This window comes from Alexandromys fortis, unplaced genomic scaffold, assembly GCF_014885135.2.
Source record: "Alexandromys fortis isolate MF-2015 unplaced genomic scaffold, M_Fortis_MF-2015_v1.1 scaffold_108, whole genome shotgun sequence".
Taxonomy (NCBI): domain Eukaryota; kingdom Metazoa; phylum Chordata; class Mammalia; order Rodentia; family Cricetidae; genus Alexandromys; species Alexandromys fortis.
The window spans coordinates 4,870,094-4,887,222 of NW_026067994.1; the positions used below are offsets into that span (position 1 = coordinate 4,870,094).

A 17,129-nucleotide genomic window follows, 5' to 3' on the forward strand; every position below is an offset into this window, starting at 1 on the left:
TTTAAAACGCTTCCAATGTACAATATCCATGTTACTGTTTTGTGTGTTATGTGGTAGGTCCATGTTCTTGAGGTTGGTGCTGAGTGTCCTTCTCAATCACTCTTCACCTTATCTTTTGAGTCAGGGTCTCTCACTGAACCTGGAACTCACTGTTCAACTACACAAGCTGGCCAGCAAACCTCAAGGATCCTCTCGGCTGCCTTCCCAGTGCTGGCATTGTGGCCATGTGCCACCACACTCATTTTTTTTTTTTTTTTTAAATGGAGAATGGGTCCTGGGAATCCAAAATGCAGGTCTCCAAACTTGTGGGGTAAGCGCAGAACCAACTGATGCATAGTGCCCTTCACTCTTGTTTTAAATCACTTTTATGTTCTTTCCATAGCATGGAAGGAGATGCTATGACCCATGAGACAATGCCACAGTATACATTTGAAAGAAGACAAAAACATGGCTCCCAGAGCTGGAGGGGTGACATGTGCAAGACGCTGAATCTGATCTCCTGCCAAAAGAAAGGATGAAGGGAAAGGATGGAGGGAAGAAACCAAAAAGAGAAGAAATAATAACAAAATGAGATTATATTCTTCCTTTGTGCTCTTGTAACACACTTCCTACAAAAACTGACTTTGCTCTGCGAAATTTCCACCAGGTTAAGAGCAACCTAAAGAGAGTGAGGTGTCAAGTCCTGCAACTTTTGAGCACTGAGAGCAGGGCATTAAAAATAAAGTACTCAAAATGTTTGTTAACTGAACTCACTAGACCTCCTCTTCTATGTCCTTCTACTCTCCACACCAACACTTGTTAAGCAGCTCTGAGACGCCTCCTTCCTCCAACTCCATTACCTCCACCTAATTCTATCCTTGTTACCTATGACTTAAGTCACTTTTACACAGGTGGTGTGGGAGGTCCTTCTGTCTATGTGTTGCTTTATTCCCTTTAAAGGAACTGCTTTGGGCCTATAGCAGAGCTATAGGGGAACAGAGCTAGGTGGGGGAAAACTAAACGGAATGCTGGGAAGAAGAAGGCAGAGTCAGAGAGATGCTATGGAGCTACAGCCTGAGTCAGACATGCCGAAACTTTGCTGGTAAGCCACTGCCATATGGCGATACACAGATTAATAGAAATGGGTTAAATTAATGTAAGAGTTAGCCAATAAAAACCTAGAGCTAATGGGTCAAGCAGTGATTTAATTAATACAGTTTCTGTGTGGTTACTTCAGGTCTAAGCTTGCCGGGCAGCTGGGAACCCAACACACAGGTCTGTGTTTTCAACCTATAGCTTGATCCCTGTGGTCTTCGAATATAAATCTATTCTCTGTAGGTCCTAAAATGTAAATGCCTATCTTCTCCCTCTATATGAGTTCATCAGCAACTTCTTCCTCGCTATTCTGCTTTTAATGTAAGGCCAAGCTTCTTGGCATGCTGTATTATAAAGCTCCCATTTACTTTGTGTCCCAGGCCCCCTACAGTCACACCAGCCATCAGTGCACTGAGGTGCTAGTGTAGTACACACAACCTCATGCACCCAGGGCCGTTTTCTCCCCTGGATGTGCTTCTGCTCCTTGCTAGCTTTCAAGAGCCGGGTTGGGGAGCTGGAGAGATGGCCCCATGGTGGATAATCCATATGGCTCTTGCAGGGAACAGAGTTTGGGTCCCAGCAGCCAGGTTGAGTGGCTTACTACCAACTATGACCCCAGCCTGCTCCCTTCTGGCTTCTGTAGACACCTGCACTCAAGTGCACATACGCTAGGAAAATATACAGATACACATACAATTTAAAAAAAAAATCTTAAGTATAAAGTCAATTCAAAGGTCAGGTATCTTAAAAAGCACTTGTTCTCTGTTGACTAAAGATCTTAACATAAATCTTGTATATTACTGTTTATAAAACTCTTGATTCCATCAGCCTTATTGTTCTTAGTAGTGCTTTCTGGGGGTATGTATATATGTATGTATGTATGAGCATGGGTGTGCATGTCTGTGGGTGATGTGCCCAGAGCATGTGTAAGCACATACACATGTGTGGACATCAGAGGTGACTTCCTCCAACACTATCCATCTGACTTGTTTTGATTTATATGTTAAGAATGCATATGTTTGTGTGTGTACTTGTGGGTATGTGTATATGTAGGCCACAGGTCTATGTCAGGAGTCTTCTTCCATTTCATTTATTTAAAACAGGGTTGCTTACTAAGGCTGGAGTTTATCAATTTGGTTGTAGTACTATCTCGCCAGTAAGCTGGTATTCTCCTGTCTCTGCCTCTCTCAGAGCTGGGATTACCAAGCCCAGCCTTTTATGTGTGTGCTGTGGATCCAAACTCAAGGCCAGAATCCTGACCTTGCACTTTACCACTGAGCCATCTCTCCAGCTTCCTCCACCTTTCCTGCACTGAACCTGGAGTTCACTGAGCACCCAGGCTTACTAGCCAACGAGCTCCAGGGCTCCAGCTCCATCTCCTCGCTCTGTCCCCAGCACTGCATTAACAGTTACCTGCTGCTATGAGGGCTGGGGATTCACACTCACATCCTCACATCTGTGTTGACAGTGACACCACTCGGCCAGCCATCCCCCAGGCCCTCTAATAATACCTTTTGCTTTTCAGAATGGTTCTCCAGATCAGTGGCTCTCTTATATTTTCAGTGCAAGACTTCTTCAAATTTACTTACTCACTTTCTCATGTATACGCATTTTTAGTGGGCCTTGTGCGTACTAGGGAAGTACTCCTACCACTGAGCTATACCCTATGCAGAGATCCTTTAAATCCTTTAAAATTAGTCATCATCCCCAAAGAACTTTTGTGTATATATGATGGAGGAAGGTCATTGGTTAATTATAATAAACCAACTGCTTGGCCTCATAGCTTAGAACATAGATGGGAGGAGTAAACAGAATAGAATTCTGGGCGGAAGAGGAAGTGAGGTCAGACTCTGCTCTGCTCCCAGAGAGACCCGACAACTCTGCTCTCTGGAGCAGAGACACCAGGATGGACGGAGGCTAGACTCTTCCCGGTAAGCGTACCTTGGGGTGCTTATACACATTACTAGAAATGGGCTAGTCCAGGTGCGAGAATTAGCCTGTAAGGGCTAGAGTTCATGGGCCAAGCAGTTCTTTAAATGAATACAGTTTGTGTGTTGTTATTTCGGGCATAAGCTAGCCAAGCGGCCGGGGTGTTGGGGACGCAGCCCCGCCGCTCCATATTACTACATATATAGGATGGATGGAGAGGTGCACGTGAATCACACAAACACACACACACACCACCACCACCACCACATTAGGAACTTAAATGTTTACTACTTAAAAATTAATAATACGTTGGACCTGGACCTGGTAGTACAAGCTTGTAATCCTAGTTACTCAGCAGGACGAGACAAGAGGATTGCAGATTCATCGACATCCTGGGCTACAGAATCAGGTGAAGGCCAGCTTGGGCAATTTAGCAAGATGCTATCTCAAGATAAAAAGCAAATAAGAAAGGCTGAGGACACAGCTAAGTGGCAGAGCACTTGTCTAGCATACATAAAGTCATCTAGGACACTTCAATCCCTATTGCTGAAAATAAAAACCAAAAGCAAAAAAAAAAAAAAAAAAAACTAGAACCACCAAAGCAACATTTATATCAGTATGAGTAATAGTATTCTTTTCACAAACAGCTCTTCCCAAACAAAGTAAATGGGGCGAGTCACTGCTGCATCCCTTTGTAAACCTCGTAAGTCTGGCTCAAATACAAATGGGGTTCTTGTATCTGCTTCTGTGTGCAATCTGTTCCAGTACTGTCATATTGCTTCTGGAACTTCAACCCTATAATTATGAAAGAATAAAAGTGAAAATGCCAAGAAACCTCTTAATGTTGTGAATAAAAGCTGTACCACTGCCCTAGCCCATGTCTGCACAACAGTTCCACATGACCGCACACTTTAGGCCTCCTTTCTACACTCCTCACTTTGGGGTAATCCCGATGGCTGCCTTATTAGGGGAAGAGGGAAGAGAAAGCCCCAGCACTCACTTATAAAGTTCAGTTCTTCCTGTAACCTTCCACAGGCTTCTTCACTAAATATCCCTCATCTTTCACTCACCCTCTATAGTCATCTGTCTTTAACCTCTGACCTCTACATAAACCTAGATTCAGATAGGTCTGCTCTATCTGAGCATGAGAACAATACTAGGAGGATGCTGTGAAGCTAAAAAAGCATAAGGTAAGCCTCAATTTCAGACATAAACACGCCCACAGACTTAGGAAATGCAGCAACTCAGGCCAGTTGTGATGGCTACTCTTGGTTATCAATTTGACTACACCTGGAGTTAACTCAAACCCAAATGGCTGGGCACCTGAGGGACTGAATCATCTGAAGTGGGGAGACCCCATTCCAATCCGTATATTTGAGGCAAGGTGGGAAGGCCCACCATTAATGTGGGCCATACCCTCTGCTGGCTGCCCACATAAAGGCCACGGAAGGAGGACGACTGCTCTCTTTGATTTCTGCTCTAATTTTCGCTAGCAAGCCCATTTCGTTCAATGGAATTAGAGTCTACTTTTTCAGGATCCTAGCATATACTGAGGACCAGCTGAGACATCCATTATTCTGGCTAGTATTATGTCAACTTGATATAGGTTAGAGTTATCTGAAAGAGAAAACTGCAATCGAAAAAAAAAAAAACCTCTATAACAGCCAGCTGTAAGGCACTTTCTTAATTAGTGATTAGTAGGGGAGGTGCCCAGCCCATTGTGGGTGGAGATATCCTTGGGCTAATGGTCCTTGGGTTTAAAAGAAAGCAGGCTGAGCAAGCCATAGGGAGCAAGCCAGTAAGGAGCACTCTTCCATGGCTTCTGCATCAGCTCCTGCCACCTGCCCTGCTTGAGTTCCTGCCCTCACTGCTTTTTGATGATGGACTGTTATCCAGAACTGTGGGCAAAATAAACCTCATCTCCGAATTATTTTTGGTCAAGGCGTTTCATCACAGCAGCAGTAACCCTAACAGTTCAGCCTCGTGGATGGAACAACTACTGGATTTTTGGACCTTCCATTGGTAGACAACCATTGCTGGACCAGCTAGACCACAACCTGTTAGTTATTTTAATAAATCCCCTCTGTGTGTGTACTGTGTGTATTAGTATTCGGGCATATGTACTGGCTTGCTCTTAGGATCCTGACAGGATATGTCCTCAGCTGCAGTCACTAAGAGCACCTCCCATGCACATTTGCCACATTTCCTTCTGTTTGGTCTGCTTGCAGTCCACCCCTGACCCACCTCCTGTCTGTTTCTCGACTGCCATTCTTGTCCCCAGGGACTGGTCTCTGAATCCCTCTGTCCTCTTCTCTTTCCTCTTCCAATAAACCTCCTATGTGAACCTTGTTGCATGGCATGACTTCTCTTCCTGGTGTCATTTTTAAAATTACAACTCGTGTGTGTGTGTATACCTACACATTATATATATATATTCTCTAATTTTTTTTACTCTAGGGAACCCTAATACATTGGGGGACAATACAAGGAAGACTGCCAGAGATAAGTAAAGGAAAATCTAAGGACAAATAAGATCAAACAAGGTGGATATCTCATAGCGAGAACCTGCTGTCCGCAGAGGTGCCTGTATGCAGGACAGATTGTGTGGGGAGCAGAGTGGGACTGTCAAGACCCAGCATGCACATGGTGGAAACAAAGATGAAGCAACCTTTGAGGGATACAGTAAGAGGGCATTTTCTGATGCTTTCTGAAAAGGTCAAGCACGTAGAAAGGTCAGGGGTGGACTGCAAGCAGACCAGACAGAAGAGACCCTGCCTGGGTGGGCTGGGATGCCAGAGAGGAAGGGAGGACACAGCTCTGGGATAAAAAACAACAAGCGTTCCTTTTGCTTGAAATATACATTGCTGGGTTGTCTTCTAAGCAGGTTTTGACAATTTATGCACTCCCCAAGCACACAAAACTGTCACTTTCTCAAATTCTCAGGAACACTTGGTTACAGTAGGGACTGTCAAGCCTCACATTTTAACCAACTGAAACTTGTGTTATTTTTAACTCTGTTGACTGTTAGAGAAGTTTAACAACAGATTCAATATCTCTTGTCTATTGTTCATTTCCACTTCACCTTTTTTGAATTGCTTTTCACCTCATCTGTTTTCTGTTAGGACTTCTCTCCTGGGAAAGAATCATTAGTAAATACCGGTGGACCATCCCTCGTTTGGGTTAGTTTTCAATCTGTCCTTCGTATGTTTTCTATGGTGTCATCTTAGTCTGGCTTCTGAGTTGCTATAGCAACACCTGGGGATGTATAATTGAAGAACAGACCCTGTTTTCACAGTTCTTTTTTTTTTTTTTAAGAAATTATTTATTTATTCATTATGGATACAATATTCTGTCTGTGTGTATATCTGCAGGCCAGAAGAGGGCACCAGAACTCACTACAGATGGTTGTGAGCCACCATGTGGTTGCTGGGAATTGAACTCAGGACCTTTGGAAGAGCAGGCAATGCTCTTAACCACTGAGCCACCTCTCCAGCCCATGTTTTCACAGTTCTGTAAGCTCAGAAGTCTAAGGTTAAGGCTGCAGGTTTCGTGTATGCTGAGGGCGTTCTCTGCTCCACGGTAGCGCCTTACATGCTGCATCCTCCGTGGAAAGCAAGGGTACTCACACAGCACAAATGCACAAAGGTGGAGCGAGACAGCCCAGCCAGTCCTGGCTGCCCAGCCCTTCTTACAGGACCCCCACCTCATGACACTCATATATGTCAGTTCATTTCAACGTGAGCTTTAAAAGGGAAACGCGCAGCCATAGCAGCTGCTGGCAATCATTTTAACACACAATCACCCTGCAGCTCCTTAGGCTCAGGGTTGAAAAGAAGATGCAATGGTTTCCCTTTAGAAGTGTGTAAAAGGCTGATCTATGCCCCTCTAAAATCTCTATCTTCAAGGCCCAACACCTGTAATCTCAGAACGTGACTGCATTTGGAGACAGTGCCTATAAAATAACTGATAAAAATCAGAGGAGGCCACTAGCACACACCTTAATCAAATGTGACAGGTGTCTTTACAAGGTGAGACTGGACCCTTATAGATTCCAGAAAAGACTCTGGGAGCATAGCAAGTCAGGACTGCCTGCAGGCCAAGGAGAGGGCTAGGAAAAAGCAGAGCTGCAAGAACCTTTCCCGAGACTCAGCAGTCTCCAGAACCGTTTAGGCCACCCGGACTGTGCTGTGCTGTCACACGACACCTAGCAAACATAAGAGACCACTTCCCCTAAAACTTTACATTTAACATTTCTGGAAAAAAAAATTTAGGACTGTACCTCCCCATGCCCCCCCCCTTTTTTTTTTAAATAAAAGCAATTGTCTTAGGGTTTCAATTGCTGTGCTGAAACACCATGACCAAAAAGCAATGGGAGGAAAGGGTTTATTTGGTTTACACTTGCATATTGCTGTTCATCAAAGGAAATCGGGACAGGTACTGAAACAGGGCAGGAACCTGGAGTCAAGCAGAGGCCAGGGAGGGGTGCTGTTTATTGTCTTGCTCAGTCCTCTAATAGAACCCAGGACGACCACCACCAGCGTAGAGACAGCACCACCCAGAATAGACTGGACCCTCCCCTATCAATCACTAATTAAGACAATGTCTTACAGCTGGATCTCATGGAGACATTTTCTCAATTAAGGTTTCCTCTTTCAGACAACTCTAGTTTGTGTCCAGCTGACAAAAGCTGTTGGCACAGTAGTGATAGTCTCTCACTGTGGTGACACACACAGGGAAGGCTGTGACACCTATTTAATGTGTCTAGGCTGGGTGGCTGGCGGGGTAAGCTGAAGGCTGAGTCTGAGCACGAGCAGCCTCCTTTTTGGCAGTTATTTTTATCATTTTGAAATCAGATAGCTGTGTGTTTAAAAACATAAAGAAATGGGACTGAAATGAAGCTATAAATACTCATAACCACCAGCATTTATACTCGAAAAGCAGGCATTTAAAGGGTACTCATGTCCTATCAAGCTTTAGAGAATGCATGTCATAGGATGCTTAGGGGGTATCATGTTGATATACATTATAATAGGAATACATGAAATACCAATGAGCTCAATGTTTAGTTAAGTTAAAAAGTAACTAAATTTAAGAAAAGTCATCTTGAGAGGGAATCTATTGTTTCAAATCAAGCAACCCTGGACACCTAAGACTAGGGGATAACTATCTAGAATCACCTATGAGGGAATTAGACTAAGGTTAACGTCTGAGAATGTCTGTGAGGAATCATCTAGATTGCATTCACTGACTGTCGTTCAGTGGGGACAGAGCTCTGCACAGACCTCTGCTGCTCTCTGCTACTTTACTGTGGACACAATGTGAGCAGCCCCCTCAAGCTCCTGCTGCCGTGACTTCGCCATCTTGGCAGGCCATAACATGGGACAGGAAGCCGAGACAAACCCTTTCCTCCTAAAGTCACGTTTGTCCGGGTATTTTATCACAGCAACAGGAGAAGAAACTAAGGCCAAAACAAGAGTGAGAAAGCAGTAAGTAGGCTGTGCTGCTGAGTGAGCCTCTCCCCAAAGGAGCATCAGCAAAAGCGTAGGTGGGACCGAGAAAGCGCTGACCACATGAATGAATTTTTAGCGGTAAAGTTTTAATAGCAAAGGGATGAAGATATCAAGTAACCCATTATCTGCTCTTGAAAATGAGGAAACTCAGGTCCAGAAAGAAGTTCTCTGCAAAGGCTATAGGGCAGAAGTTTAAGGCAATCAATTACTTTCTGTTGCATAACTACATGGAAAAGTCTGTCTCTTGTGTGACAAGGAGATGTAAAGAAAAGAAAAAAGCAGCCCTATCATCTAAATACAAACCGATCATAAGATCACTGTAGTCAAGGTACCACCATAGATCCTAACTCCTCAGTATAATGTCCACCACCCTCAATATTATCAAACAGAAACAAAAGCACAGAGCTATTTAACCCACTAGCTCATTAAAACGTATAAAGTTTAGCTTTTATGAATGAAAATGTAGGCTGGGTGTGGAGGACATTAATCTCAGTACTGTCTGAGGACAGTCTGGTCTATAGAGGGAGTTACAGAACCCCTGGGGCTACACAGAAAACTCTGTCTTGAAAAAAAAAACAGAAAACAAAACCAAACAAAAACCAAGGAAAGCTGTAGCTCCCCACCACCCAACAGCAGGCAGTGGGATGTTGATGCTCCAGTGCCACCCTGTGTTCTGCACTATGCAGAGCCAGTCTGAAACTGGAAAAGAGTCGGGAAAAAGCACAGTGGTCCAGGCACCACCAAAACACTTACCACAGAAGTGCTGAGATCTGACGAGGAGCAAGAAAAAAGGGTCTTCACATACATAAACTAAGAATCTGGAGACTGATCTTTAGATGTCAATGGAAAAATTATTATTAAAACACCATATGAGGGCCAGAAAGATAACTCAGGTGGTTAACATGACTTGCCACACAATGGCTCAAAAAGCATACACAACTATAGTTTCTAGTTCCAGGGAATCCAATGCCACCTCTGGCTCCTCAAGTACTGACCGTCTGTCTCTCTGTCTCTCCCTCCCTCCCCTCTCTCTCACACACACCTTTTATACACATAAAATAAACTCTTTAAAACACAGTACAACAAAGAGCAGCACATGGCCTTCTATGAGAAACTGAATGATACAGTTAACGTACCTGAGGCCCTGGCTTTCTGTAGTAAGGAGAGCAAGTAGTGCCCAAGCAAGCACTTGGCTTCTGTCCTCACTGTGAAATTTCTTGTGATGCTTAAGATTCTGCAACAGGAGCTGGTCCAGGCATTCCAAGGCCTTTTCTTGCACCGTGGTTTCACAGTCCATCACCACTGGGATGACTCCCATCAACCAGGCTTTCTGGACTGGCACACATGTAGGCTGGGCCTAAGGTTGAAAACATTGCAGCAGAAGATCTAACACAGGTCTAGGTACAAGTCAATGAAGTTGCAAACAACATTTCAGCAGACACACTAAATATAATCACACCTCCAGGGGCAGGGCTACAGTTTAATGTTAGAGGGCATTCTTTGTGTGCTCAAAGCCCTGCATATAATACTTGACACTATACCCAAGCAAACAAATAAGTAACTGTACTTAACTGGAAATAAAACATAAAGAAAAAAAAAGTCAATATTCAGATATCCTGAAAATCTGTAACCTCCCCCTTATGATAAACCAACACATATTAAATTTAAACTAATAAATTAAAGCCATTATTTTATTATTAGTGATCAATATTATTTTGGTTATTCAGGAACAACAAATATTTACTCCAAGGACAATGTGCTGGCAGAAAAAGCCAAAATATGTACTTCTGGGGATGGAAAACTGGCTCCGCAGTTAACTGCACTTGTTGCTCTTCTAGAGGACCCAAGCTGGATTCCCAGCAGCAGGCCAGGCAGCTCACAACTGTCTGTGCCTGCTCAGTTCTCCATGGGCACTACAAGCCCATACTCACATGGATGCACACACAAACACACACACACACATACACACACTTAAGCAGTAAAAACAAATCCTAAAAGTATGTGTTCTTTAATGCCTTCTTTGATAAAAATAATAATCCTTTAAAAATTCTTCAATAGTTAATTAAGAGAAATAAATTATATATCGTATTAATGAATATGCTCTTCTGGTAATATCTATATATCCTTTTTTTTTTTTCTCCTTGACACAGGGTTTCTCTGTGTAGCCCAGGCTGTTCTGGAACTTGCTCTGTAGACCAGGCTGGTCTTGAACTCAGATTAGCACGCCTGCCTCTGCCTCCAGAGTGCTGGGATTAAAGGCGTGCGTGCATCACCACCGCCTGGCTACAAATCTTAATTGACAAAAAATTAATCTAGGCCTGAATTTAATCAACCAATTTGACTTTGAGGTTTCTGTTTCTGGGGCTCAAGAGATGGTATAGGTGATTATAGCAAGCAACGTCCCTCAGGCTCAGGCATTTGAACACTTTGCCTCCAGTTGCTGTAGCTTCCTGGAGAGGTTACAGTGGGGAGGGTACGGTCTTGCTGGAGAACATGTCACTGGTCAGGGTAGGCTTTCAGACTTGAGGGTTTACAGTCTTGCCCCATTGATGTAGGATGCCCCTCTGTATGCTGTGAATACCTTTTATTACCATTAGTTAATAAAGAAGCTAATAAAGTTAATATTTGGTTAATAGCCAGGGAGAATAGAGCCTGGCAGGAAATCCAAACAGAGATACAGAGAGAAAAGGGGCAGTTGCTGGGGAAGCAAGATGTAGGGTATTAAGCCACAAGCCTCGTGGTAAAATGTAGAATAATAGAAATGGATTAATTTAAGTTGTAAGAGCTAGTTAATAATAAGCCTGAGTTAATAGGTCAAACAGTTTGCAATTAATATTAAGCCTCAGCCTGGTTATTTGGGAACTGGCACATCGTAGAGAAACCTCCAGTTACAACCCACTTCCAGTTTATTCTTTGTTAAGATGTGCTTTCTCAGCTTCCTGATCGTTACAATTCCTGCTACTTATTGCTGTGCTTCCCTGCCACAGTGGACTCTTGCCTCCGCAAAAAGAAGCTCTCTCTTCCTTAAGTTGCTTTAGCTATGGAGTTTTATCACAGCAACAAAAAGTAATAGAGATGGATCAGTGGTTAAGAGCACTGTCTGTTCTTCCAGAGGACTGGCATTCAATTCCCAGCACTCATCTGGTCTCACAATGTACTGTGTGCCTCTGACCCCTGTGGACACCTGCACACATATTTACATACACTGACACAGACATGAGAACACATACACATAAATAAAAGTTAGAATCAATTTTAAAATTTTAGTTTCTTTTTCTAGTAGAGATTTAAGATAAAATCAAAAAGTGACACAACATTGTTTAGCATGAGTTCATAGTTCAATGAAAAAAGAAAGTCATCTGCCAAAGACACTTGTTATTCCCCAGTGGTTGGTATTTAGTCCTCAGCTGAATTTCTAAATTGTTTATTTAACATTTAACAACAGGTAATTATTATGTAGAGTTACTTCTGCCCACTTTTGTTGTTGGCAACTAACTCAGGCACTTTATACATACAAAGTACATGCTCTAGCACTAAGGCTCCAACTCCAAATCAATATATCTCTCTCTCTCTCTCTCTCTCTCTCTCTCTCTCTCTCTCTCTCTCTCTCTCTCTCTCTCATCCTATCTATCTATCTATCTATCGATCGATCGATCGATCGATCTATCTATCTATCTATCTATCTATGTATGTATGTATCTATTATCTATCATCATCATCTATCTATATATCTATTATCTGTCTGTCTGTCACCATATATCTATCATCATCCTATCTATCATCTATCTATCTGTCTCTATCTATCTATCTATCTATCTATCTATCTATCTATCTATCTATCTATTTCTTCTTCTTCATCATCATTATCATCATCATCATTATCTATCTATCATCAGGATATACTTTAGACAAAGATACTCTCAACTCCACAGTATCTTCCTGCCTTCTTTATGAATGTTAATTGTAAGTGTGAACCATTAAAGCCAGCTCACAGCTGCTTTTGATGCAAAGCACTAAGCATTTATACTCAGCATGACACTTCTCACCATAACAAGTTCTGTAAGGGACTGTAAGGCCTGCTTCCGCACAGATAAGGCGGGGTCTCGACAATGCTCTTGCAGGATGAACAGGTCCTCCTCCATGAGCGAGATGTCACAGTGTTTCAGAATATTCACTAACACCTGGAAGGTACAGCATGAGTGGTGACTCTGGGACAGACAGAGAAAAAGTAAACACAGGCAAAGAAACACTTCAAGTTTGTAGTTTTTAATATTTTAGAGATTATGGCTCAAGCCAATTTCCCTGTAGCAGTCTACCTTTTGAAAGGACTCTCTTGGGTAGTGGTGGCACACGAGTTTAATACCAGCACTTGGGAGGCAGAGGCAGGCGGATTTCTGATTTTGAGGCTAGCCTAACCTACAGAGCAAGTTCCAGTATAACCAGGGTTACACAGAGAAACCCTATCCTAAAAAAAAACAACCAGCTGGATGATGGAGCATGTGATCAAACCGGACTCCCTGAACGTGGCTGACAAGGAGGGCTGACTGAGAAGCCAAGGACAATGGCACTGGATTTTGATCCTACTGCATGTAATGACTTTGTGGGAGCCTAGTCTGTTTAAATGCTCACCTTCCTAGTCCTGGATGGAGGGGGGAGGACCTTGGACTTCCCACAGGGCAGGGAACCCCGACTGCTCTTTGGACTGGAGAGGGAGGGGAAGGGGGAAGGAGGATGGGGGGAGCGGAGGGAAATGGGAGGAGGTGGAAATTTTTAATTAAATAATAATAATAAAAAAAAAAAACCCAAAACCAACCAAATAAAAAAAAAGAAAACCAAAATCAACAAAAAACAAAACAAAAACAAAAACAAAAAAAAAAAAGGAAGGAAGAAAGTAAGGACTCTATCTAGAGAAAACTGAACATTACAACTTTTACAACCAATTTCACAAACTTACTGAGATTCATCTATGGTCTCTTAGTTCAAACAAATACACATAAAAAGTTGGTTTTTTATATGGTTGTGTAGCCCTGCTCTGAGCTGGAACTCACTATGTAGATCAGGCTGAACTCAAAAACTTGCTTCAGTTCAGATACCTGCCTCTGCCTCCTGAGAGCTGGCATTACAGGTAAGTACCACCCACTCCACAACAGCTGTATGTCTTCAAAAGTCACCAAGTAAATTTGAAAGCTTAAAAATCAGCAAATTCTTGTAGTTCTTCTATAGTTTATAAATGGCAGAACCAAGGTAAAGTATGAAAAGCGAGTTAAGCAATACGCAATGAGTATGGTATTCCTAAACGTGTGTTTAAGGAGGAAGGCCCACCTGGAGTGCAGACTTCCTGACGTTGATCTTTTCGTCCCTGGTCCTTTTTCTCAGCATTGTCATGAAGCATCTCTCTGTTGATGACACCAGAGAATACAGTCTTGAGAAAGATCAGGCACGCCTAAGGTGTCACAAGTAGACAGGATTGGCTAGAGACTCGCTAGTTATTGTAAGTTTTAAGAAAGGAGACTATCAAAAAGTCTTGAAAAAGAAAATCTGAATAATCAGGCATTCACTGTAAAAAGCATTAACTTAAGAATATCTAGGAATTTGATATTAAATCCTGGCTTCTACTACTAAATGAATTTTTAAAAATTCATTTTAATTCTTATTTATGTAATAATACATAAATATTGTGTGTGTAGGGGGTGCTTGTGGAGGTCAGAAGATGGCATCAGAACCCTGGGAACCAGAGTCAGAAGCAGCTGCAGGTCGTCCAAGGGGAGCTGGGAACTGAACTGGGGATGACCTCCTGAAGAGCAGCACTGTCTGAATTACTGAGCCCTGGCTCCAGCAGACCTCTTCAACTCTGAATGAATTGCTTACTACTTCTGTTTTGTTTGGTAAGACTCATCAAAACCCAGAGACATTGTAAATATCAGATGAGGTAATACGTGTCAACGTTCAATTTTCTACTAGAAAGGCTCTGGAATTACCAAGTACCTAAATGAGTTTAGATTATGTCTTTGGTATAAATTATAAACCTAAACAGAACGTTTTCAGAACACTCAATAATTCATTAAAGAGGTGAGAGGAGCTGGGAAGAGGCCTCCGTGGGCACAGAGACTTGTCATGCAAACCTGACAACCTTGTTGGAGTCCCTAAAGCCCATGTAAAGAAAGGAGAAAATATCTCTCCCAAGTTGACCTTTGACCTCCACATGTGCACCACGCTGTGGCCTATCTACTCCATTACACACAGATACACAATACAATAAAGTTTTTAAATATTTGAAATAAAAGACATGCACTATACATAACTTGTTCAAAAGCAGCTATTCTTTCTGTTTGTACACTCTGACACTTGGCCTAGTAAGTCTGCTGGACTGTCACGTGTTATAGTCACACATTATGGGAGCTCTGGGAAATGTCAATTTACTCTTGTGAGAAGATCAAGGAATGGAAAATAAATGATACCTTGATAATGATATGAACATGGTTTTCATATCAAAGACTTATGGAAGGGGATTAGCAACCCCTCAGAGTCCCCAAGTCAAAGATGGAAACTGCTTAGAGATATAAGGCGGCATCTCAAGAACAGGACATGAGAGCAGAGAAAATTCAATGAAGCCCAAGTAACATTTTGAAAGTACCCACAAAATTAACAAGCTTAGCAAGTTTTAGCTAGACTGACAAAGACAATAGTATTCAAATTGTTAAAATGAGCTATTCAACATTATGAAATTCCTATCAGTTTTACAGAAGAAAAAGGGAGCACAAAGGGATACAGAGCAATTTTATGCTAACGAATTGGTGACATGAACAAGTGTTTAGAAGACTGACGTTCAAAGATGAGTTAACGAAAGAAAGAAAACGACGACATCTCTAAACAAACTCAATGCCATAAAAGAATCTCACACCATATTAACAAAGGCCAAAGACCTGATGGTTTTAGTAGGAATTCCACCAAATGACACAAAAAATGAGTGAGAATCATTCACCAATGATCAAAAGGTAGAAGAGAAAAATATACTCCCCCCCCCATAATACCACACTATTATCACTGACAGCAAAACCAGACACCTCAACAGAACAGTACTCTTCAGACTACAATCCCAACATTCTCAGCAAAACACTAGCAAGTTGAACTAAACAAGATTTAAAAAAGGTTGTATTATGTCTGCTGTTTATCTCAGGAATTCAATGTTGATTCTAATGTGAAATATCAATGAGTGAAAATACCATAGCTTCAGAAGAAAGAGGAAAACTACACAGTCACCTTAATATATAAAGAAAAACATTTGCAATATTGAGGATAAAAACAGTGAGCAAATTTGGAACAGAAGGAAACTTCCTCCCAAAGACATTGGCTATCCTGCAAAAGCTCACAGCTGATCTCATACTCAAGTGAAAACCAAAGCTCTGCCCAATAAAAGACAAATGAACAAGTCAAGACTTTCCATCTCTTGTCAACATTGTACTAGAGAGTCGAGCTATACAATTAGGTGAGAAAAATAAATAACAAGTATCTGGGTGGAAAGGAACAAGTAACTTATCTCTATTTGTAGGAGATTTAGCCTTCTATACAGAAAATCCCAAGAATCCCACAAATAAAGCAAAACAAACAAAAATTATTGGAATGAGTTTAGGCAATGTCTTAGTTACTTCTATTAGGGTGTCTACTGCTGGGATGAGACACCATGACCACAGCAACTCTTAGAAAGGAAAACATTTAATTGGGTGGGACACGGTGCTGCATGGTGCTGGAGAGGAGCTGAGGGTTCTACATCTTGATGCTGTAGGCAGTAAAGTGGTCTAAAACACTAAGCATGGCTGGAGCATAAACAAGACCTCAAAGCCCATCCCTACCATGGCACACTTCCTCTAACAAGGCTATACCCACTCCAACAAAGCCACACCTCCTACTATTGCCATTCCCTATGAGCATATGGGGGCCAATTACATTCAAACCACCAGTCATTATTTCATAGCTGTTAAGAGACACCATGACCAAAGAGACTCTTATAAGAGAATTGGGGGCTTGCTCACAGCTTCAGAGGTTAGTCTATTATCATCATGGCAGGAAACATGGTAGCTTTCTGGCAGGCACTACACCTATAGAATATTACTTTAAGGTGTGTTACATTTTTTATGCCCTGGAACATTTGTTTAAAATGTAAAGATGGTGGGGGGAGTAATTTATGTTAAGGAAAGCTGGCAAGAAACAAGCCAAGCTAAGGCTGAGCATTTATAAGTAAGAATAAGCCTACATGAGTGATTTATTTGGAAGCTAGGTGTTGGGTCCCCAAAAGAGCAAAGAGTCAGAATAATAAACACAACCAACAACATTTTGGCGTTCCAGTGTGGGGCTAGAGTAAAAGGAAACAACTACAACTATGTAAGTCTATGTCCCCACTGGTTACTTTGCACTGGGGTCTCTCTCCCATGATCTGCACTATACATCAGTAAATCTCATTTTCTTACTAAGCGGTTGTTGACTTTTAAGAGTTTGATCCAATTAATAACTCAAGAAGGTTGAGAGGAAATAGATTTTGCATGAAAGATTGTTTGACTCATCCCCAGTGACAGACTAAAACTGAGCCCAGCTGGGCATTGGTTCTTGGGTGCCTCCTTG

The 17,129-nt window shown here is 42.1% G+C and overlaps 1 protein-coding gene across 2 annotated transcripts in view; it reads right to left on the reverse strand.

The window, feature by feature from the left end:
• The window catches only part of Ncapd3 (non-SMC condensin II complex subunit D3), an 82,463-nt gene that overhangs the window by 37,588 nt on the left and 27,746 nt on the right, over positions 1–17,129 (reverse strand). For both annotated transcript variants that reach the window (XM_050160086.1, XM_050160085.1), the window contains 3 exons: positions 13,836–13,909; positions 12,560–12,694; positions 9,650–9,870 (listed from right to left, as the gene is read on the reverse strand). In XM_050160086.1, the coding sequence (XP_050016043.1) occupies positions 9,650–9,870; positions 12,560–12,694; positions 13,836–13,909 (430 nt within the window). The remainder of the gene's footprint in view (positions 1–9,649; positions 9,871–12,559; positions 12,695–13,835; positions 13,910–17,129) is intronic.